Source organism: Cladophialophora yegresii, assembly GCF_000585515.1.
Source record: "Cladophialophora yegresii CBS 114405 chromosome Unknown aczIN-supercont1.3, whole genome shotgun sequence".
In the NCBI taxonomy this organism is placed as follows: domain Eukaryota; kingdom Fungi; phylum Ascomycota; class Eurotiomycetes; order Chaetothyriales; family Herpotrichiellaceae; genus Cladophialophora; species Cladophialophora yegresii.
The window spans coordinates 1,094,851-1,113,316 of record NW_006913047.1 but is presented as its reverse complement, the minus strand read 5'-3'; the positions used below and the strand labels follow the sequence as shown (position 1 = coordinate 1,113,316).

The following is an 18,466-nucleotide window of genomic DNA, read 5'->3' as shown; positions in this document are numbered from 1 at the left end:
AAAAGGACTCGGGACAATGGGATGGACAGAGGGGAGCTCAACTACCCGTGCTCGTGGCAGGACAGCTAGATACAGCTCTCATATTAACAGTTTGTTTACTTCGCGGGGCTAGAGGCATCAGCATACCTATTACCCCTCACGATAGTGATAGGCACTTATCCGTGGCTCGCATGTCTCCTCCGTCATCGATTAGGCGGAAGGTCTTTGGAGCTCTTGTGGTCTCAAGATAAGACAAATCTGAGGTCCAATAATGGCCATTCGGTTAGACCAAGAAAGGCAGTCATGCTGGACGAGCGGACGATGCTTCCCCGCTGTGCCTGGAGGAAGTCTTGAAGTTACGTAGGAGTTACGTGAGAAGTGGTGGAGGGTATTTCGAGCGCCGTCGAATTGCCCGAGGGACGCGTTCGTGGCTGGTCCATTCGCGGGCGGACTTCTCCTTCTGATTAGCTGATGAAAAGAACCTCGACCGAGCAGAGGTCAAGGGCAAACGCGAGATTGTCGAGCTGTGCCGCATGCTTAGGACTTGGAACAATGTCCCCATCGATATCGGCGAAGGTCAACTTTGATCCTGCTCTGCCCCTGCAACTGGTGTCGACGTCCCAGTGCCAGCCCCAGTGATGCTCGGGGTGTCCTTCTTCGGTGGATTGGTATCTATCTCGATGGTGACCTGGCTCGTTCAGCATCGATATACCTACATTTCGTGGTGGTGAGCAGAGGAAGGTCTTACTGGGCCGTCATTCACAAGGGCGACTTGCATCATTGCCTGGAAAACACCGTCTGAGACTCTATCGATACCATGCAGCTCTCTAACACGGGTCACAAAATAGTCATAGAGCTCTTTAGCAAACTCTGGCTTAGCAGCTCCGTGGAAGTCTGGCTTATTGCCCTTGCGTGTATTCGCCATCAAGGTAAACTGCGAGACGCAGAGGATCTCTCCTTCAACGTCCTTGACACTCTTCTTCCAGTGGGAGCCGCTCTCATCCGGCCAGAGCTTCATCTTGACGATCTTCGATGCCATGGAGTCTGCATCCCTCCTCGTGTCATTCGGTCCAATTGCAGCCAACACCAGTATGCCTTTGCCAATAGACGAGACAAGCTGATCATTGACTGTGACCGAGCTTGACAAGACTCGCTGCAAGATCGCCTTCATCTTGGAAGCTGGCCACACGAGTGAACTGAGCCTTTGAGATAAAATGGATGGCAAAGACACCTCTGAAGGCTAGAAGGTGATGCGGACTGATAGTCGTCACGACCTCGTCCTTTTGAAACGAGCAATCAGAATCTACCCAGCACATATATTGGGCTTAGCAGTCGCTTTGAGCAAGGAGGGTAGCTGCAGAACCATATGTCTCACTTCTGCTGGTGGATGGTGGACATCCGTGACGGCAAGAGAGAAACCTGGTGAAGATAGATGAAGAAATACTCCTTGCTTCCACTGACTGTGTCATGTCTCATTTCTCATGTCTGTATGAAGGAAAAGGAAAAACGTGATCCGCGGAACGCCAAGAACAATCTAGACCGAAAATGGACTAGTGAGGCTGCGAACCTGCTGCGGCTGCGCTCTGCGGCTGGTGGTGCCGCAACTCATGTGAACAAGAAGCGCGTATCAAAGGGGAGGCCAGGCTGTGAATCCAATCCAACGCCCAAACATTCGATGCGCTCCCTAGTCCCGCAGTAGATCTGTGATCCGTCCCTTTCATCTCTGCAGGCGACTCAACCATGGCATCGCGGAAGACGCAACAAGAAATCGACAAGACCTTCAAGAAGGTCGACGAGGGCATCCAGGCATTCGAGGCCATCTACGAGAAGATCTACTCCTCCCAAAATGCCGCCCAGAAGGACAAACTGGAAGACAACCTTAAGAAAGAGATCAAGAAACTGCAGAGATCGCGAGACCAGATCAAGACGTGGGCGGCCGGCAATGAGATCAAGGACAAGTCTGCCCTGCTGGAACAGCGCAAGCGGATAGAGAAAGTGAGCCTCCCGGGTTGCAATACTCGGCTAAGAAGCGGGCTGACTGACACTGATGACAGTGCATGGAGATATTCAAAGCCGTCGAGAAGGAGATGAAGACTAAAGCCTTCTCCAAGGAGGGGCTGTCGCAAAACGTCAAGCAAGACCCGAAGGAGAGGGAGCGGGAGGAGCTATGCGACTTCCTATCCGATCAATTGGACGAAATCAACAGAATCCTGACCGAGGAGTTGGAGCCTGAAGCTGGCAATCTGCAAGCTGCTCTCAAGAAGAAACAGAAGGACAACTCCAAAGCCGATCGACTGGCCGAAATCGAAACCATGACAGACACATACAAGTGGCACGAATCAAGGCTGCAACTGCTGCTACGGTCGCTACAGAATGGCAACGTCGAAAACGAGTTGGTGGCAACCATCAAATCCGATATCGAAGAGGTGGTTAGGGAAGGCCGTGAGCCGGACTTCGATCCCGATGCCTACGAAGGAATCTACGATGATTGCAATCTCGACAGTGAGGAGGTCCAGTTTGGTCTCAACAACGAAGTTGACCGAATATCATCTCAAGATGCGCAGTCCATCCAAGAAGATGTCGAACCCGAGGCAAATCCTCTCAAAAAGACAAAGTCCGAACCGCATACCGCCGTCCGCCGGCCTTCTACTCAACTCAAGTCACCTCTGCCGGCACTGGCAACGCTGAACACTATGCCACCGCCACCGTCAATACCCAAAGACACGACAATGAAGCCTGCACCGATCCCCAACCGACCGCCCGGAGAGACGCTGAAGTACGCCTCAGCTGCGGCCGCAGCAGCAGCAAGCGACAAGAGTGGAGTAGGCATCGCTCCCCTTCCTCCACCAGTCGCAGCATATTCCGCACCTCCATCACATCCGCTGCCTGCCCCTGTCAAGACATCTGCAACCACTTCGCCAGCCTCGGTGCCAGCGCAACCGGTGGAGAAGACTGCCTCGCCAGCACCTGCCGCGGTGAGCATGGATGGTTCAGCATCACAAGAGCAATCCAATCACTCCAAGTCTCCAACTTTAAGCTCCACCAGTGCTCCGGCACCAAGCGTCCCTAGCAGTATTCCTCCCACACCAGCAATGGAAAATTCTGAGGCTGTCCAAGAACCTGTCATTGCGGACGAGATACCCACGACGAATGGTGACGTCCATGAAGACCCATCAACCGTGGAATCCATCTACCATCTTCCCCCCGGACTACAAGATCTGCTGGACTCGTTCGAAACCACAAAGACTCGAGCTGCACAGCCCCCATCACAGCTGGCCAGGCTACTACAAGCTTCTCAGGAGACTTGTCCGGAGCCTGCCGATAGCGACAGACCTCAGTACTACCGCCCGACTTTCAAGTACAACACTCCGGCGCATTATCCTCAAGACCCGCTACCCATTTTTGACGATCCAGCCTTGTACGAGAATCAACGGCTGGAAACCGACACACTGTTCTACATATTCTACTATCGGCAGAATACATATCAGCAGTGGCTGGCGGCGCGCGCCCTCAAGAATCAAAGCTGGCGATTCCACAAGCAGTACCAAACCTGGTTTCAACGGCACGAAGAACCCAAGCAGATCACGGAAGAGTTCGAGCAAGGGACGTATCGCTTCTTCGACTATGAGAGCACGTGGTAGGTGTCGCTCCAGCCCCGCCTCGATCCTTCTCTAACTTGCTGCAGGATGAATCGACGGAAAGCCGACTTCAAGTTCGTGTACAAGTTTCTTGAAGATGATTTGTAGACGATCACTCCGCGGCACGCTGCCCGTCGGCCCGTCGCATACTTTTAAATTTGCGGACCTGGAGGTTGACTGTCACCTCCCAAAGAGTCAACAGAGCTCTCATTCTGCAACTCGATCTGGGACATCCATGCGTCTCCCGTCGCCTAGGAGTGACTCGCTCCGCCCATGCTGAGGCGTGCTGTGCAATGTGATATTATCGTTTCATTCGCGTGAGGCCGGTGATGTACTCCCACGCGCAGACGGCAGCCCGGTTCGTCCCTCGCCTCGCCTCACTCTGGTGCTACACATACAAGTTTGCCTTGCGAGCTTGTACTAAGGACAAACAACGCGGCTGTGGAGGTGAAAAGAGGCAGCCACCTAGTCCCATACGGGCCTAGCGCGAGTATTGGCCAATGACGATCGATGCCATGACGAGCTTCAGCCTCAACGTCGTGCTCTGTTCCTCTTTAGTCCGCAATTTCGATCCCACCCACGGAGTCGCTTGGGCCGCAGGAGAAGGCAACCTGCTACTCCGGTGAAGAGATTCCTTGCAGCACAGCCAGCCTTCTTGCTGTGGACCATCTCTGAAACTTGCTTCTCAACTGCCTTGGGGGAAGTTTCGAGCTTCCTCTCTCTCCACCCTGGTTACAGTAGCTCCCCAACTTTGGAGGCTGTCAAGGTACATACCTTCTTCCGCCATCTCTTAGTCGCCGTTCTCGCCCAAATCTCTCCACCAGGCTTGGAGTCTATGCCGTGGGCCATGTCCTTCCCTATTTGGCTGCCTCGGCCCAGATCAGCGTCTGGCGGACAAATCAAATATTGAGGCAGTGTTCCCAAGGGCGCCGTGACTCGGACTGCCTCACAATGAATAGAAGCAAACATGCATTGTGACGGCTTGACGAGATTCCTCCAGTGACCGGGTTTCTTGCACGAATCGTGACGGCTCCAGCAGGAACTGGAAGCAATGCTACGAGCGCAGCCTCCCGGGACAGCCTCACCAGCCGCGTGAAGGGAATGATTGGCTTTTTGAGTATTCTCGGGGATACTGTGCCGCCTATTATACTTCTAAATCCACCGAACACGAGGAGCATCAGGACCGAACTTGGCTGCCACTTCGGTCCGTGGTCTATTGCAACCAGTATCATGTGGCTCCTTGTCCAGATCGTCATGTCGGAACCGTGTATCCTTTCGCGCTAAATCTGCATTGTACACCTCGAGCTGTTCCGACCCCTGCCAATTAGCCGCACTGCCCAGGTCTCCAATTGGGCTCCGGAATAGGGTCGGCAAAAGAGCGTTCTGGGTCACAGTTTTAGGTCTGCCAGCCCTGCTCTCCCTCTGTCTGTGTACCGCTCTCGCCAATTACATGGGTACAGCATCCCTTCACAGCACAGTATGAGTTTGCCTCGTCTCCCGAGCTTGAGGCTGGCGCACGAATACTTCAGAGAGCTCTTCTCCTCCAACCTTCAGCTCAACGTTCGCATAAGGCTGAAACCCGGCTTGAGCTGTCTGCGACATCTGTCTCGGGCATCGTTTCGTCGGGCATCTGCTGTTGCTGCTTGGAGACGAGCGTTCTTGATTATCATCTGCTGAGTTAAAGAGGCTGCTGCCCTGGATTTTAGCAGTCGTGCCAGTGCCATGGCTACTCTTGAGCTCCATGACTTCGCTCTTGGGCACCTCATTCAGGACGGATTCCTGCCTCAACATACATTCTCCATGGCTTCAACTGCACCATCTGGTATGTCTATGAGTCTGCCGACTACGATGGCACACCAGGAACATTGGAATCATGGCAGCAGCTACTACACTCCACGTTCAATAGCCCCTCATCCTGGCTATTTTCCGACCTTCGCGCCTCATGACTATCCTGAGGGAGACACTTATGCCATCTCCAGCCATTCGACCAGCGCGAGAGGTCGAAGTGGTAGTGGGACGAGTACCGCCAGCGTGGGCTACACTCTGGTCAGCCCAGCAACAGCGCCTACTTCGCCTCTCCACCTCCTGAGCGGAGCCGCAAGACATTGTCAAGCTACTCACGGTGACCAGGTCACTCGAACAGAAGGATCAACACCAGCTTCTCCTAAACGATCATACTCTGTGCAGCTTAAACAGGAGCCCTTGTCTGTCGAAGGGACCAAAGCAAAGTGCCTCGCCAACTTCCAGTAAGTACTGATATGCCCATCTCTCCTTCAAATCCGGGAAATTGCGTGGCCTACAATCTCACAGCCTTCCACTTTCGGGTACTCGTTGACACTGCATTGTCGCGGACTTGCGAACGACCCACTAAGAGTTGGTAGGACCATTGTCGACGATCGGATGTTCTGTCGACATCGAGACTGCCTAGACGAAGACGGGCAGCCCAAAAAATTCTTCAGCCGCAAAGCCGATGTAACAAGGCACTACAAATCCCGCCACGACGTTACATACATTGATTGTCCCAAGAGAAACTGTGAGAGGAAAGGCAGGCAAGGCTTCACCAGGCGAGACCATCTTACTGAGCACCTCCGAGGCTTCCACATGGAACTCATTGCGAAGAGACACAACAAAGTCAAAAAGAAGGAGCCAGATTCAAACGAAGACAGCAACGAGTCAAACAGCTCGGCAGAAGATCTTGGGTCCACAGATTCTACCGTCGAGCTGCTGCCTGCCGTCTGTTCTCGAAGGCCGAGCCTCGGAAGTCAGGGTGATCAGAACTTCAAGCAAGAATTCCAAGTCTCATCAGACGAAGAGGCTGAAGACAGCTTCCCGGTGGACGATGTCTATCAACCGTCGACGAGCCAGCGTCCCCGGACCGCCCTCCACAATCTCGCCAACAAAACGAAAGGGCGGCGAGGCCATCCATATCAGCGCAGACCAAGCAAAACCCAGCAGCCTCAAGGTGCTTCATCCGAAGCCAACATGGCACACCACGCCTCTCTCTCGCCGGAGTTTGTGTCTTCCAAGATGACGCTCCATTCTCCAGTGTATGCGACCCACCATGGCATGAGCGGGCCGTACACAGCCAGTCACATCATGTCGCCGATGTACACTACACATCATGACATGGATTCTTTCTACGCCTCATCCATAGCTCAAACTTACCACGGCCCGCCGGCACCACATGGACCGTCATATCGTGTGACGCATCCTGACGACTTCGGATACTAACCCATTGCAACTTTTGAATCCACTTGTTCTTCAGATCTGTCGTGGGCGCCACGGACTCGATGTTCATTTGCTCGGGCTGTTGAGTGAGACCTGCGATTTTCTTCGATTGTACGACAGGCGCGCTCGCTGACTAGATGAGTCTCAAGAGGTGGAATGATTTTCCTTCGCTCGACATAGTCATATCATGTCCGACCCAAGTTGTTCACTCCAATCCAAGCTAGGAGTCTGGGCGCCAGATCCCGGAATGAAGGCGCCAACAGCAATGGCAGCGGCAGTGGCAGGGTCAAGCAATGACGGCTTGAAGGACTACAAGCTTGGTGTTTCAGATGAAGAGCCTGCAATGCACAGACATGATGGCACCGACCAAGAGCAGTTCACTGCTAGAGGCAGACCACAGCCATGCCGCTGGTCTGCACACCGAGACCGACAAGCAAGACGAGGACACTGACTAGAGAGAACCTGCTTGACGACACACGGATTCCACGCACGAACATGACCTTACGACACAGAGGCTGCACAGTGGAGAGTGTGCTGCACTGGACCGGAGGCAAGAGAGCCTGTCTGCCTGATGAATTACCAAAGATACCCCCATCGCGGATCCGATCCCACACGGCCTGCCTGCCTGATGAACTACCAAAGATACCCCATCGCCTCTTCGGGCGCACTGGGCTGCCTTGCATCTTGCCTGCCTGCCTTTTATGATTTGAATTACTAGTATTACTTGATCGACTTGAGTTGAGTTACCGTAGTAAGTCTGGATATGATAGAAGGATAGCATTGATAGCATTGATAGCACTGATAGCAATGATAGCCGCGAGGGCGATGCTTGAACGATGACGCGGCACGGCGTGTTCTCTCAACCCTCCACTTTACCCTTTGTTCGTTGTACACGGTCTTCCTCTCGAATGAACATTCTCCGTGTGGGAGAGGTATTCCCGGTCCTGGTCCCGGTCCCTCCCCCATTTCTAGTGGGCGCTCTTGGTCAAGCCTGATCCACGCTTTCATTCATGTCTTTCCCATCCATGCCTGGGCTCATTTGAGATCGTCCGTGTACCACTTTTCCCACGGCCAGCCTTTGATTCTCCCTTTTCGCCTCATCTCCACCTCGATTCTCAGCAGCTTCTCCACATAGCTAGCACTCACTCACAACTTCACCTTCCCCTCAAAGTCTCTATACCCGACCCCCTTGACAAACGTGTACCACCAAGGACCCTGCTCCCTGAGGTCGGCAAGCTTCAAGTACTCCTCCGCGTGGGCCGCGCCGGAGATGTCTCTGAACGCGGGGGCGCCCTCGGCCGTGCGTTCGTCGGCAAAGTAGAACCTAGAATCCGAGGACGCGGACAACATGGTCAGCGTCGGAGCTGAGGTTGATAGCTGATAGCTCGAGCTGGTAGTTGACGAGGCGTTGACCATGCGCGAACCGCGTGTCACACAATCTGGGGCGTGGACAGAGGCAGCGTAAAATATAGCAGACATAATAACGCATGGTGCAACACGGACGGCAAAATCCAGGGGGACAGCCAGCAAACTCACTTGATCCCATCATCCTTGTAGGCGTTTTGCTCGACAAGATGCCTAATCGCATACGAGGGGACGACTTTTCCGAGCCCAAAGTTCAGCATCCCCGGCAAGGTTGTCGCGTTGAGGGCGTTTCCCGTGAAGATGAACGTCTTGGGGGCGTCGGGCCCGGCGTTGCGGAAGGCCTTTGTCGCTTCGTGCATGGCGACCAGGACTGACGTGCAGTTTACGGCTTGCGAGGTCTCATATTGGTTGATGTTGGAGGGGGTGAAGATGGAGAGAGTGTCGGGCGGGTCGGGGGCGAAGAAGGCAGCTGTGCGCAGAAGACAGACCGTCAGTATCGGTGGTCTTGCAGTACGTGGGTGGTTAGCAGTGGTGGTCTTCAAGGGCTGTAGGAGGACAAGGTTGGTAAGTGATATCCTGGTTTGAGAGCTTATCAGAGGGAGGGCTGTGAGACTGATGGTCCTGTCCTCGGGTGTGCATTCCATTCGTGCGAGTCCAGACGGCCGTTCTACAGCTCGAGGGCACGTGTTGAAGTACCCATGCATGACCATGGATAGAGAAAGTGATAGTGGCAGCCAGAACAACGGCTGTGGCGCCAAAAAGTGGGTTGTTGGTCCTGTCCTCGGTGTCTATTCCATTCGTGCAGATGTCTGTTCGGCTGCTCGACAGCGGTTGTTGAAGTACTCATGACCATACCTAGCCATCCATAGTCATGGCCAGAGCAAGCTTCATCTTCTTCACGTGCCCTCCCTCTTCCGCCGTGACGGCCCAAGAGTAATCCAGGCCCCAAGGCGTCTGGTGAGTGTAATACATGACAGTCAGGCGAACCTGATACATGGCATCCCAGTCCAAGCCAGTATAGTCCAGCCCGAACAGTCCAGTCCAAGCAGTCCAGTCCCAGTCGAGTCGGTCCAGTATAGTCCAGTCCATTCTAACCCAGCGCAACCAGTCACGAAACGCACGTAACGGAACAAACGCGCAGCCATCGCCTTCACTACCACGCTCACTGCCACGCACCGCCACGCACATCCGTACAGTGGTACTCACTAACCATTATAAACCACGACGCCCACCTCCCCTCCAAACTCCCGCCTAACCCTCTCAAATACTTCGGGAACGGTCTCGGGCTTGGATAGGTCGACGGTAACGTGCAGATGCGATCCGTCAGGCGTTTGCGGCACCGTCCTCGACGCGGTCGCGACTTTATACCCCTGCAAGGCGAAGGCCCTCGCGGTATGTGAGCCGACGTTGGCGCCCGAGCCGAGGATGAGCAGGATTTTCGACATTGTGAGCGAAGCTTGTGATCTCGAGAGAGATAGGATGAAGGTCGAACAGTCCTCGGTATGTGGCGGGGGGTCGGCGCGAGGGATGAGGCGAGCCAAGCAGGACAACAGAGAGAAGGGCTGTTGGGTGGCGGGTGGGAGCTGGGAGATGGGATATAAATATATAAATACAATACACTGTGACTCGCGATAACTTGCCTTGCTTTACACAAATCGGGTGACTGTGACTATCTTATGGCCAGGAGGGTGGTCGCGGTCGGTCGGTCACATTGACACACACGCCTACACCTACGCATAGTCACGTCCGGGAAAACGGACGAAGACAAAAGAGAAGGACAAGGACCGAAAGCAGACACGCACGCCTGTGGGCATGTGGAGCGTAACAGTACGCGGTAGGAGAGTTGTACCATCGGCCTCCACAGACAGACAGGATGGATGAATTCTTGCCAACGCGACTGGGGATGATTGTGGTTGTTCTGAGTAGTACTAGGGTAGGGTATCTCGTACTGTACTTGGTGCGTGGGAACCGCCTACCTCGGGTTCGGAACCCAAGCCACGAACGAAGCAGCTTCGCAAATACTTACCTAGGCTGAGGTAAGCAATGAAGAGGTAGCCGTATTCCTTCTGCGCACCACTCACTTGTATTCCGTCCTTACTCGGACTAGAAATCGACTATTACTGGAAGTAGCAGTAGCAGTCGCGCGTGGAAAGTAGGAAATGTCCCGTCTCCTGCAAACTCACACTCATATTGGTTAGCGGACGGCACGCCGGCCTTACTGAGATATGCCGTGCCGTCGCAGGCACCACGCTACAGTAACGGCGTCACGACTGACAAGTGACGGCGATGGGATGGGAGTAGAAGGCGCGCCGCCAGCAGCGGCAGCTTAGAAATACACACTGCTCAGATGTCTGCGTAGTATTTATGAATAACGCCATGGTATCGCACGAGTGGAGGCCAGAGAGTCTATGGCGAAGGGGTCGGATCGGATGAAACGTCGCGTTCAACGGTCCAGATGCTCCAGAGGTGTTGGCTTACTGTGAGCACATTGTGTAGGTAATCGACACGATACACCATCCTACACACTATTATTGCGGAGCAGTCAGTCCTGAACCCCGGATCTCCGGAGCACGAGAAGATAGGTACGGATACGTATGATGACGAGAGAGTGTGCTCAGATACTGCCTGGTATTGTAGGTATCTAGGTACGCAGAAGTATAATTCGTGTGATGTTCCTCCCGCGTCACAGTACCACTACAGCGGGCGTGTACACGGTGGAGGACAATCCCCTCAAGTCTCGATCGAGAATGACAACGAGATAGTGTCCGCGTTTGCCCATGTCACTGCTTCCACGTCTCTTCTGCGCCATACGGGGAATTTGCCCTGCAAGACCAGCAAAGAGTCTCGTACCAGCTGGATAATAACCCCTCCAAAAAAAGAACTGTCGCTCAAGCGTAGGCGACGAAGAAAGGAGCGACGCAGCCGTGACTAGGCCGGCCAGGAGACGTGGCTATTGTTAGCTGCAAAGACTGGAGTGCTGTCTGAAGGCGTGTGATGGGAAATGTGTACCATAACCTCCTTCGGCATCGGATCGCAGCCGTATCAGTCGGACGTCTCCCGGATCCATCTCAAGCGCCAGTTCTGCTTGCGAATGCCGGTTGTTAGCCATCTTCACATTGCTTGCCAGTGCGTGGGGACAATGTGTCTGCTCTGTACACTCTCGAAACTCTGTGGCCGCCTTGAACGGCGCCCGCAGCTGGGGGTGCATTGATGCTTCTTTCCTAGATCCCGTCAGTCTGCGCAGAAGGTAGCGAAAGCATTGCTCCAAGACCTACACTTCTGTCGTCCCAACACATGCGATACTGCTCAGCAGGACATCTGGGTGATGAGGGCATTACAGCTCTCGGCCTAGATGACCCGAGTTCCACGCAGGATGCCGGCATTGGTGATGAAGCCCACCTACCACCAACCAGCCCGAGGGAAGTAGTTCTGGGGCGTTGACAACCATTTGAGGTCCCCCAGGGCTCATGGAGGAACCTCGAGCCATGAACGATCTTGAGTTTACTCTTTGCAGAATTGAAGACAATAGCGTTATCAGTGCTGCTGGGCGATCCATCCACCGCGTCAATAGCGGACAAACTGTAACTACCATCTCGGTCATTGTAGGGAGAGGCGTGCAAACCTTTCTCCCAGTGTCGGTGGTTATTTCCTATGCTCGATGCTTCGTCCTTGGCTCCTTTCGTCAAGAAGGTAGACCGGACAAGCATCAAACGTGTTGTTCGTCTCCAGATGCACCGCCTTGAGATGACTATTCTGAGCAAAGACACCCAGGTAACACGGGCTTGAGCAAGTACCCGCAGAATCCTGCCGCGGTGACCAAACGTATGGTTAATCATCTGTTGAGCTGATCAGGGCTTCCAGAAAATCTCTCAAACTTCCTGGTCATAACGTTGACGTGTCGATCTCGTTCCAGATATCTTTCTGATGAACAGAGAGCCTTGTATTACGAGGATTTCGGGCACGCAAACAGGTCTGCGGACAACCTCGTGGCAGCTAAGCGGCCCTGCCGGGTTCGGTCGCCGCAACCTCGTCAGGAAGAAGGTATAGAGGCGTGTTCCAGTCGAGTGCTGTTAGCAGCAACACCGTCCAATGCCAGGAGTCAGTCTCCTAAACTGTCTCTTGCTTTGGTCAAGCTGACATTGTTCGTCCACTCAACCAGGGGACACGATTTCCCAATACGCAGCGACAGTCACTGTGCTCGACTCACGAGAGTCGAGATTCAGCCCCCACTTTGTTGCTTGACCTTTGACCACAATGCGAGCGCCAGGGCGAAGAGTTGACAGAGAGCCAATGCCGGCCTTCTCTTGCTGATGTGGAAGAAGCCATCGTGCGCCGTTCTCATCAGTAGCAATACAGAAACGCCCACTGCTGTCCGGCATTACGTGGGCTATGGACAACACTTGCTCGGGAAGTGATTGACCGTCCCCATGAGATTCTTGAGCGGGAATAGCTAATACCCAGCTTCGGACCAGATCAGCCATACCGCCAGGGATGTAATCTCTCTTGCCTTTTCGACGTGATGGCGAGAATATGTCGGGTAGGACTGGTGCACTGACAGTTTGTCCGTGTGAAATGTCCTCGGGGTTGGTTCTGAAAGCCGGTTTCGAGCTAGGGCCAGGTCGGACCACCGCCGAAGCCAGAGATTTGAAATGGGCAAATCGGCCAGACTCCTTTGGTGTGCGGCGTACGGCTAGTGGGAAATCGTCCTCAAGATCAGACTGCCAAGCTGGAGACTCGGCGTCAGACGGATGATCAACATCGTCAGAACGGTCATCTTCCGACGGCGAAGAGACCGTGATGAGCTCAGCATTGCCGACTCCCGGAGGTATAAGCTTGCGTCTCTTGGTGGCATGCGGAAATGCTCCCTGTCGGTGTTGGAGAGGCGATGACTCGCTTTCGGCGTGCCAGCGGCTGTCTACCCCTACATCACCAGTCCGGTTGTAGAGCGGCGAGGGACAGTGCTCGTCATCGTCCAGTACATCAATTGGCGCCCCTGAGGTTATGGTTAGACGACCATTGAGTAGAGGGCTATCCGCTTCGTCGTCAAAGCTTGTCTGGATATCATCTGCTACCTTTTGCGTTGACTGTTGGAAGCGTGGCGTTGCAGAGTAAGAGGACGAGGATGGCAACTGCGTCGACTGTTGGAAGCGTGGCGTTGCAGAGAGATACGATGAGGAGGGCAACTGCGTCGATCGCGAACCAGAGAATGGGTTTCTGCGTGCAGAAGGCCAGTCAACTGATTTCGTGGTGGAAGACGAAGATGACGCAGGAAGGAAGCGTCTACCAGGCGCCGGTGTCTACCGGGGGTTAACACACCTCTCCTCGACTTACCGTTGTGAGGGCACATTACATGTTCAGGTCCTGCCATACGCAGTACGGAGGGTGTCAACGATGGCAATTCATGATATTAGAGGACTGCCAACCGATTGTTCAGCTTGGCGGGGAAGATGTGGAAATCATTGAGATGAAGAGATGCCCGCGGCTCATTTTTGAAAGACGCGTCAAGACGTGATCGCGTGCTGCGCCTCTTGGCACAGACACATTTACATCCCTAGGTACGGAGTACAGACAGTAAGCTGCTATTGATTACCTAGGTCCGGAGTACTCATAGGTGTCGTTTTCGCAGTCCACAATGTCCTCCTTCATCCGATCTCTTCCTGCGTGGCTACTTTGATCCCTCCTCCCATTCGTGCAGGTTGACAATATCATCAGGCAAGACGGCTCTAGTCCTGGTAGACTCGTAAATCTGCAACCTACAAGTCAGGCCACTCACGCCTATGACAACACATCGCTGACCCTTTGTCGACCGGGCAGATTCGCGGAGTTTGCTGAGCAGGGCGACCAGTTTCTTCAAGTGTGTTTGATGCTGTGTCTCCCAAGGTTCAAATTCCGGTTTCATCGTGAGCTTGTGTATTTCCTGAAACTCGCCATTCGTATGATATCCCACGAAGAGGTTCTGTGTTTGTGCAAACCATAACTGTGGGAGGACCTCGTCGATCTTCAGCCTGCGATGAGATGCTCGTGTCTTGATCTCGATGATGGTGGACAGTGGCACCACGCGACCTTCGGTAAGGACTTGCACAGATCCAGTGGCCTTTTTAGCCCGAGACGGAGCAATTGTCATTGACTCCAACGCGCCGAGCAAATCATCTGTATCGCCGTCCGCGGCCTTTGCGCTGGCACCTCCCTCTCCCGCATCATCGGTACCGGTACAACCATCCGCCTCGTACCTGACCAAGCATCGAACGCCTCCAAGGCTGTACCGAACCACCCGGTGATGTCCCGTGCTGTCACGTAAGGCTTTGTCGAAGATGGTGGTGGCGTGCTCAAAGCTATGGCCATAGCCAAAGTTTTCGTGACCGCGAATTATGCGTTTGAGTTCGGCTTCCCAGCGACACAGGAACATGACACGGCCTTGTAAGTGGACGTCAATACGGAACGACTGGTCCACGTCGGCGCAGACAAAGCGTAATAACTTGCGGAGGCAGTTGCGGTCGGTGACGAGGTCGAAATCTCCCATACTCAGGTCTGGCTGCATGATGGCAAGCGATCGAAATAGAGCTTCGGCAGGGTATGCGGCACAACGAGCGGTGTTCTGGTCGATAAAGTACGCGCCTTGGTCCTTGGTGACTTTGAAGGGTGGCTCATTGGATTTCCAAACTGCCGGGGCTCCTAGTACTGATCAGCGAGGCTGCTGCTGCTGCTACCAAAGAAGAAAGCGCTGCCTACCAGGGACATAGATGACCGGGCTGTCGTCATCGACCCAGTTATAGGACGAGAGGAATTCGTAGTCAGTCAGCGAGATGGCTTTGTCACTGCCGCCGTCGACAGGTACCGGAAAAGTGTGAGATTCGATCGTTTCCAATATCCTGCCAGTATCTGCCAGCATCGCCTTCCCTGGTTCATCCCTGGTGGTAGCTCCGTGTTTGAATCTGCACGAGGCTCCTCTCATGCATCTCCCTTGGAGCCAGAACGTACAGGTCGGTGCCCTGGACATCACAAAGGCCTAAAGGTGTCTGTTCGAAGAAGAAAATGGTCCAACCGGAGACGATGAAGTGTTCTTCAGGTGTCTGTTCGAAGGAGAAAATTGTGTAACGCCAGAAGATGGAGTGTTAAACGGTGCTGCTTGCTAGATGCCGCATGAGGCTGAAAGAAAATCTCACGTCGTACAAGATTGCTGTCAATATGCATGGTGCCCTTTTTGGTGAAGAGGGAAACCCTCCACCCTGCAGAGTGGCCAGAAAAGCACGCGGCGGTGATAGATTGTTCGCAACTTATTTCCCTACTGGATACATAAGTCGTGATATGCTGACCTGTTAGTCAGTCCTTGGATAAGTCTGTCCACATCAATAACAGATGGGATACCAGTCCAGAAGGTGAAATGGCACAGGACGAAAGGAGGGCTAACAACGATAATGAAAGCAGAGTGGACCATGACAGGTAGCCGGAGAATGCATTATGTTCATTGCTCATTACCACGTCTGGATTGCTTCCCGACCGCAAGCGACTATGCACAAGACTATCCACTGACTGGAAACGCTGTGCTTACTTCTCCAAGCCAAAAGCCTCAAGAAGCTTAGGGAGGTACGGTGTACCCCAGCCGGTAACCGCATCCCAGCCATCCGTTGCAGGGAAGCCGCTGGTGTTGCAGCCTGCCGAAGATCCGTTGTTGACATCTGTGAACAGGAGGTGACCCGACTTGTACAACCATGGGTTAAGGAAACCAACTGGAGGACGGCCCTCGGAGATCAATGCGTCATTCAGGAGTGCGAAGACGGCTGCGGCGATAGGCGATGAGCCAGACGTGCCGACCAGGTTCACGGTGGTGCCGTTCCAGATCACAGGGAAGAGCTGGCCGATCGCAGCTATATCAGGATAGGCACGGCCTGTGGTTGGTTAGAACAAGGCTGTATCTAGCGAGATTGTGAAAGACAACTTACCTGACTTGTTGTACAGACCATCATAGAGTCCATCGAGGCCGTCGACGTATGCGTTGACAGTTTCGGCTTGGTAGGCAGGCATGTCAAAATAGTTCGAAAAGCCAGCGCCACTGTTGAAGTAGAGACCACTGCTCAACTTCCTCCACGCCGCTGACTCAGGATAGCCGGTGGTTGCCCCGACGGATGTCACATAGGGGCAGTCAGCCGGGAAGGATGGCATAAACATAGCTGTAGTGTTGTCCACGTTGCTGAAGCACGTCTCGTCAGCGCCCACGCCGAAATCCCCGCTAGAGAAGAACAGTGACACGCCGCGAGCACCGAGCTGAGCGAATTGATTGCAGACCGCCTGCGCATAGCTTCGACTGACCGTCTGCTCATCATCGCCATACGAGGTAGACACAACTTGCGGGATCTCGTCGTCCGGCAGACCCGCCATATACTGTGCCCACACCAAGAAGGGCTCGTCGCTGTTCTCCTCTGTGTTGATGTCGGGAACGAAGGTCGGGTTTCTGCCGCCAGTGTGATAGGCGATCAAGGGCGTAGGGTAGCCAATTCCGATCATATACTCCGCATCCAGATTGGCTTCTCTGTCTTGTCCTGTGGCTGCGACGTTGGTACCGTTGTCGAGAAGACCACCAGCGATGGAGATAGCTTCGAACTCATAGGCATACGAAGCAGCCTCGGGCCTGTACAGTGTCAAGAATTGGCCGATGTCGGATCGATTCGTGGCTTCCTCCAAGTAGTTTGTGTGGGCCATCTTGTTCAACCCTGCCGCCTTGACCTCGTAGTCGATCGTACCATAGAGAGTCCTTACACAGTCTGGTGTGACATGGGTAAAGTTGCAGGCGGCGTAGACGGTGGAGTTTTCTGGCAATGGAATGGAAGAGGGTGGCTCCCACGTATCGGCTGCTTCAAGGGCATGAGTGGTGCGCTTATTGATTGCGGAGCGTTTCATGATTTCGGTTCTTTTCTTGTGACTCTCGAGACGTGCCCACGAGTTCGTTGGCTGAATCGTGGTAATATGCCTGTGAACGTAATGTGGGAGGCTATATCCCTCAGTACGGACAATGGTCGAGCCGTCGTGATGCTCCCACACCGAGTACTCAGTGTTGAGCATGTCTTCAACGGTCGAGACGGGCAGCGGAATAGAGATCCAGTCCTTCGCTGGACTGTACGTAAGTTGCTCGATGCCGATGCCATACTCCTCCAGCCACTCGTGAACAGCTGCGGAGGCATCGTCCGAGGGCTTGACAAGCTCATTGACTTCATCGGCCGACAGGTGCTGACCATAGCGTGTGTGAGAGGGGTCGGAAACTTGAACCCAATTAGCTTGACTCGATTTTCAACGCGTTCTGGCACCTCTTACCTTCGTAAAGATGGCGCTCAAGCTCATCGAAGCGGTTTTGTGACAAGCCGATTGTCAGATGGATCAGATGTTCAGTTGGAGCAGGCCCCAGGTTTGTCCAGGCTTTGGGAGCACGATGGAAGTCCTTCACGACAAGATCAGAGCGACGAGCGACCGGGCCAGCTGCAACCAAGGAGGGCTGGAAGCAGCTCAGCAGCGAGAGTGCCGCGGCAAGCATTGTGGGTGCTCGAAGAGGCGCCATACTCGGAATTACTCGAGCCAGGCACGCGACGACGGTGACACAGAACGGAAGACGGGTAAGTCGGTTGGAAGCTGGTGCTCCCTTTAGTATTTAAAAACAGCGCGGCGGTACTTAGCTATATATGAGGACATTTTGGCAAGGTACTAGCCGAGGTGGAAGCGTTCCTTTGCCTTCACCTCGCGGAGCGGCAGCGTCATTGGCAACGCACCACAATTTCATGTCTGCCATTTTGAGGTAGCTCCGATAGATAGCTCGTAGATAGACAAGCATCAAGGTGCCATGGAAGCTCTCACCGGATCGCTAGCCCTGACGCTAGGGTGGCCGCACAGAATAGAGAAGATCTCGAGGTAACGTGCCTGGGCACAGGATTGGACAGCGGCTCAACAGCTTCTAGATTGGGGTTAAGCATCAGAGGAAGTCGTTGGCACGATCGACATTTCTCCGGAGATGTGTCTCATGGGAGCATGTGGGGTGACAAGCAATAAACAAGACGTGAGGAATGATTGACGAGGGAAGCTTCTTTGACTGTCGAGTGCAACCTTGAGCTCTACCTGCCGGAATAGGAGGGCGTAGAATAGGCGTGTTGGGCCTTGTGATTGGTCGGAGAAGCTACACGCGCGCAATCCAAGCAGCAAGCGGATCGACCGTGCGCACTGGTGCAAGCATGACCGCCGCCAACCGATGGCCGCCGCGGGCCTGAACGACGTAC

General features: G+C 54.0%; 7 protein-coding genes across 7 annotated transcripts; 2 read left to right on the top strand and 5 right to left on the bottom strand.

The window, feature by feature from the left end:
- Positions 1-556: 556 nt before the first annotated feature.
- A1O7_04107 (D-tyrosyl-tRNA(Tyr) deacylase) lies at positions 557-1,150 on the bottom strand (the record flags this gene model as incomplete). The annotated part of the gene is made up of 2 exons (XM_007758122.1): positions 557-667; positions 728-1,150. 2 exons carry the CDS (start codon positions 1,148-1,150, stop codon positions 557-559), a joined length of 534 nt encoding a protein of 177 aa, XP_007756312.1.
- Positions 1,151-1,719: 569 nt separating this feature from the next.
- On the top strand, positions 1,720-3,725 carry A1O7_04106 (uncharacterized protein; the record flags this gene model as incomplete). Its single annotated transcript, XM_007758121.1, has 3 exons — positions 1,720-1,974; positions 2,034-3,616; positions 3,665-3,725. 3 exons carry the CDS (start codon positions 1,720-1,722, stop codon positions 3,723-3,725), a joined length of 1,899 nt encoding a protein of 632 aa, XP_007756311.1.
- Positions 3,726-5,465: 1,740 nt separating this feature from the next.
- A1O7_04105 (uncharacterized protein) lies at positions 5,466-6,848 on the top strand (the record flags this gene model as incomplete). The annotated part of the gene is made up of 2 exons (XM_007758120.1): positions 5,466-5,863; positions 5,999-6,848. The coding sequence occupies 2 exons, from the start codon at positions 5,466-5,468 to the stop codon at positions 6,846-6,848; spliced, it is 1,248 nt and encodes a 415-aa protein (XP_007756310.1).
- A 1,529-nt stretch (positions 6,849-8,377) lies between these two features.
- On the bottom strand, positions 8,378-8,569 carry A1O7_04104 (uncharacterized protein; the record flags this gene model as incomplete). Its single annotated transcript, XM_007758119.1, has 1 exon — positions 8,378-8,569. The coding sequence occupies one exon, from the start codon at positions 8,567-8,569 to the stop codon at positions 8,378-8,380; it is 192 nt and encodes a 63-aa protein (XP_007756309.1).
- A 496-nt stretch (positions 8,570-9,065) lies between these two features.
- Positions 9,066-9,655, bottom strand: A1O7_04103 (uncharacterized protein; the record flags this gene model as incomplete). Its single annotated transcript, XM_007758118.1, has 2 exons — positions 9,066-9,363; positions 9,417-9,655. 2 exons carry the CDS (start codon positions 9,653-9,655, stop codon positions 9,066-9,068), a joined length of 537 nt encoding a protein of 178 aa, XP_007756308.1.
- Positions 9,656-12,361: 2,706 nt separating this feature from the next.
- A1O7_04102 (uncharacterized protein) lies at positions 12,362-15,099 on the bottom strand (the record flags this gene model as incomplete). The annotated part of the gene is made up of 3 exons (XM_007758117.1): positions 12,362-13,203; positions 13,968-14,882; positions 14,940-15,099. 3 exons carry the CDS (start codon positions 15,097-15,099, stop codon positions 12,362-12,364), a joined length of 1,917 nt encoding a protein of 638 aa, XP_007756307.1.
- Positions 15,100-15,755: 656 nt separating this feature from the next.
- On the bottom strand, positions 15,756-17,733 carry A1O7_04101 (uncharacterized protein; the record flags this gene model as incomplete). The annotated part of the gene is made up of 3 exons (XM_007758116.1): positions 15,756-16,096; positions 16,151-17,464; positions 17,517-17,733. The coding sequence occupies 3 exons, from the start codon at positions 17,731-17,733 to the stop codon at positions 15,756-15,758; spliced, it is 1,872 nt and encodes a 623-aa protein (XP_007756306.1).
- Positions 17,734-18,466: the final 733 nt, after the last annotated feature.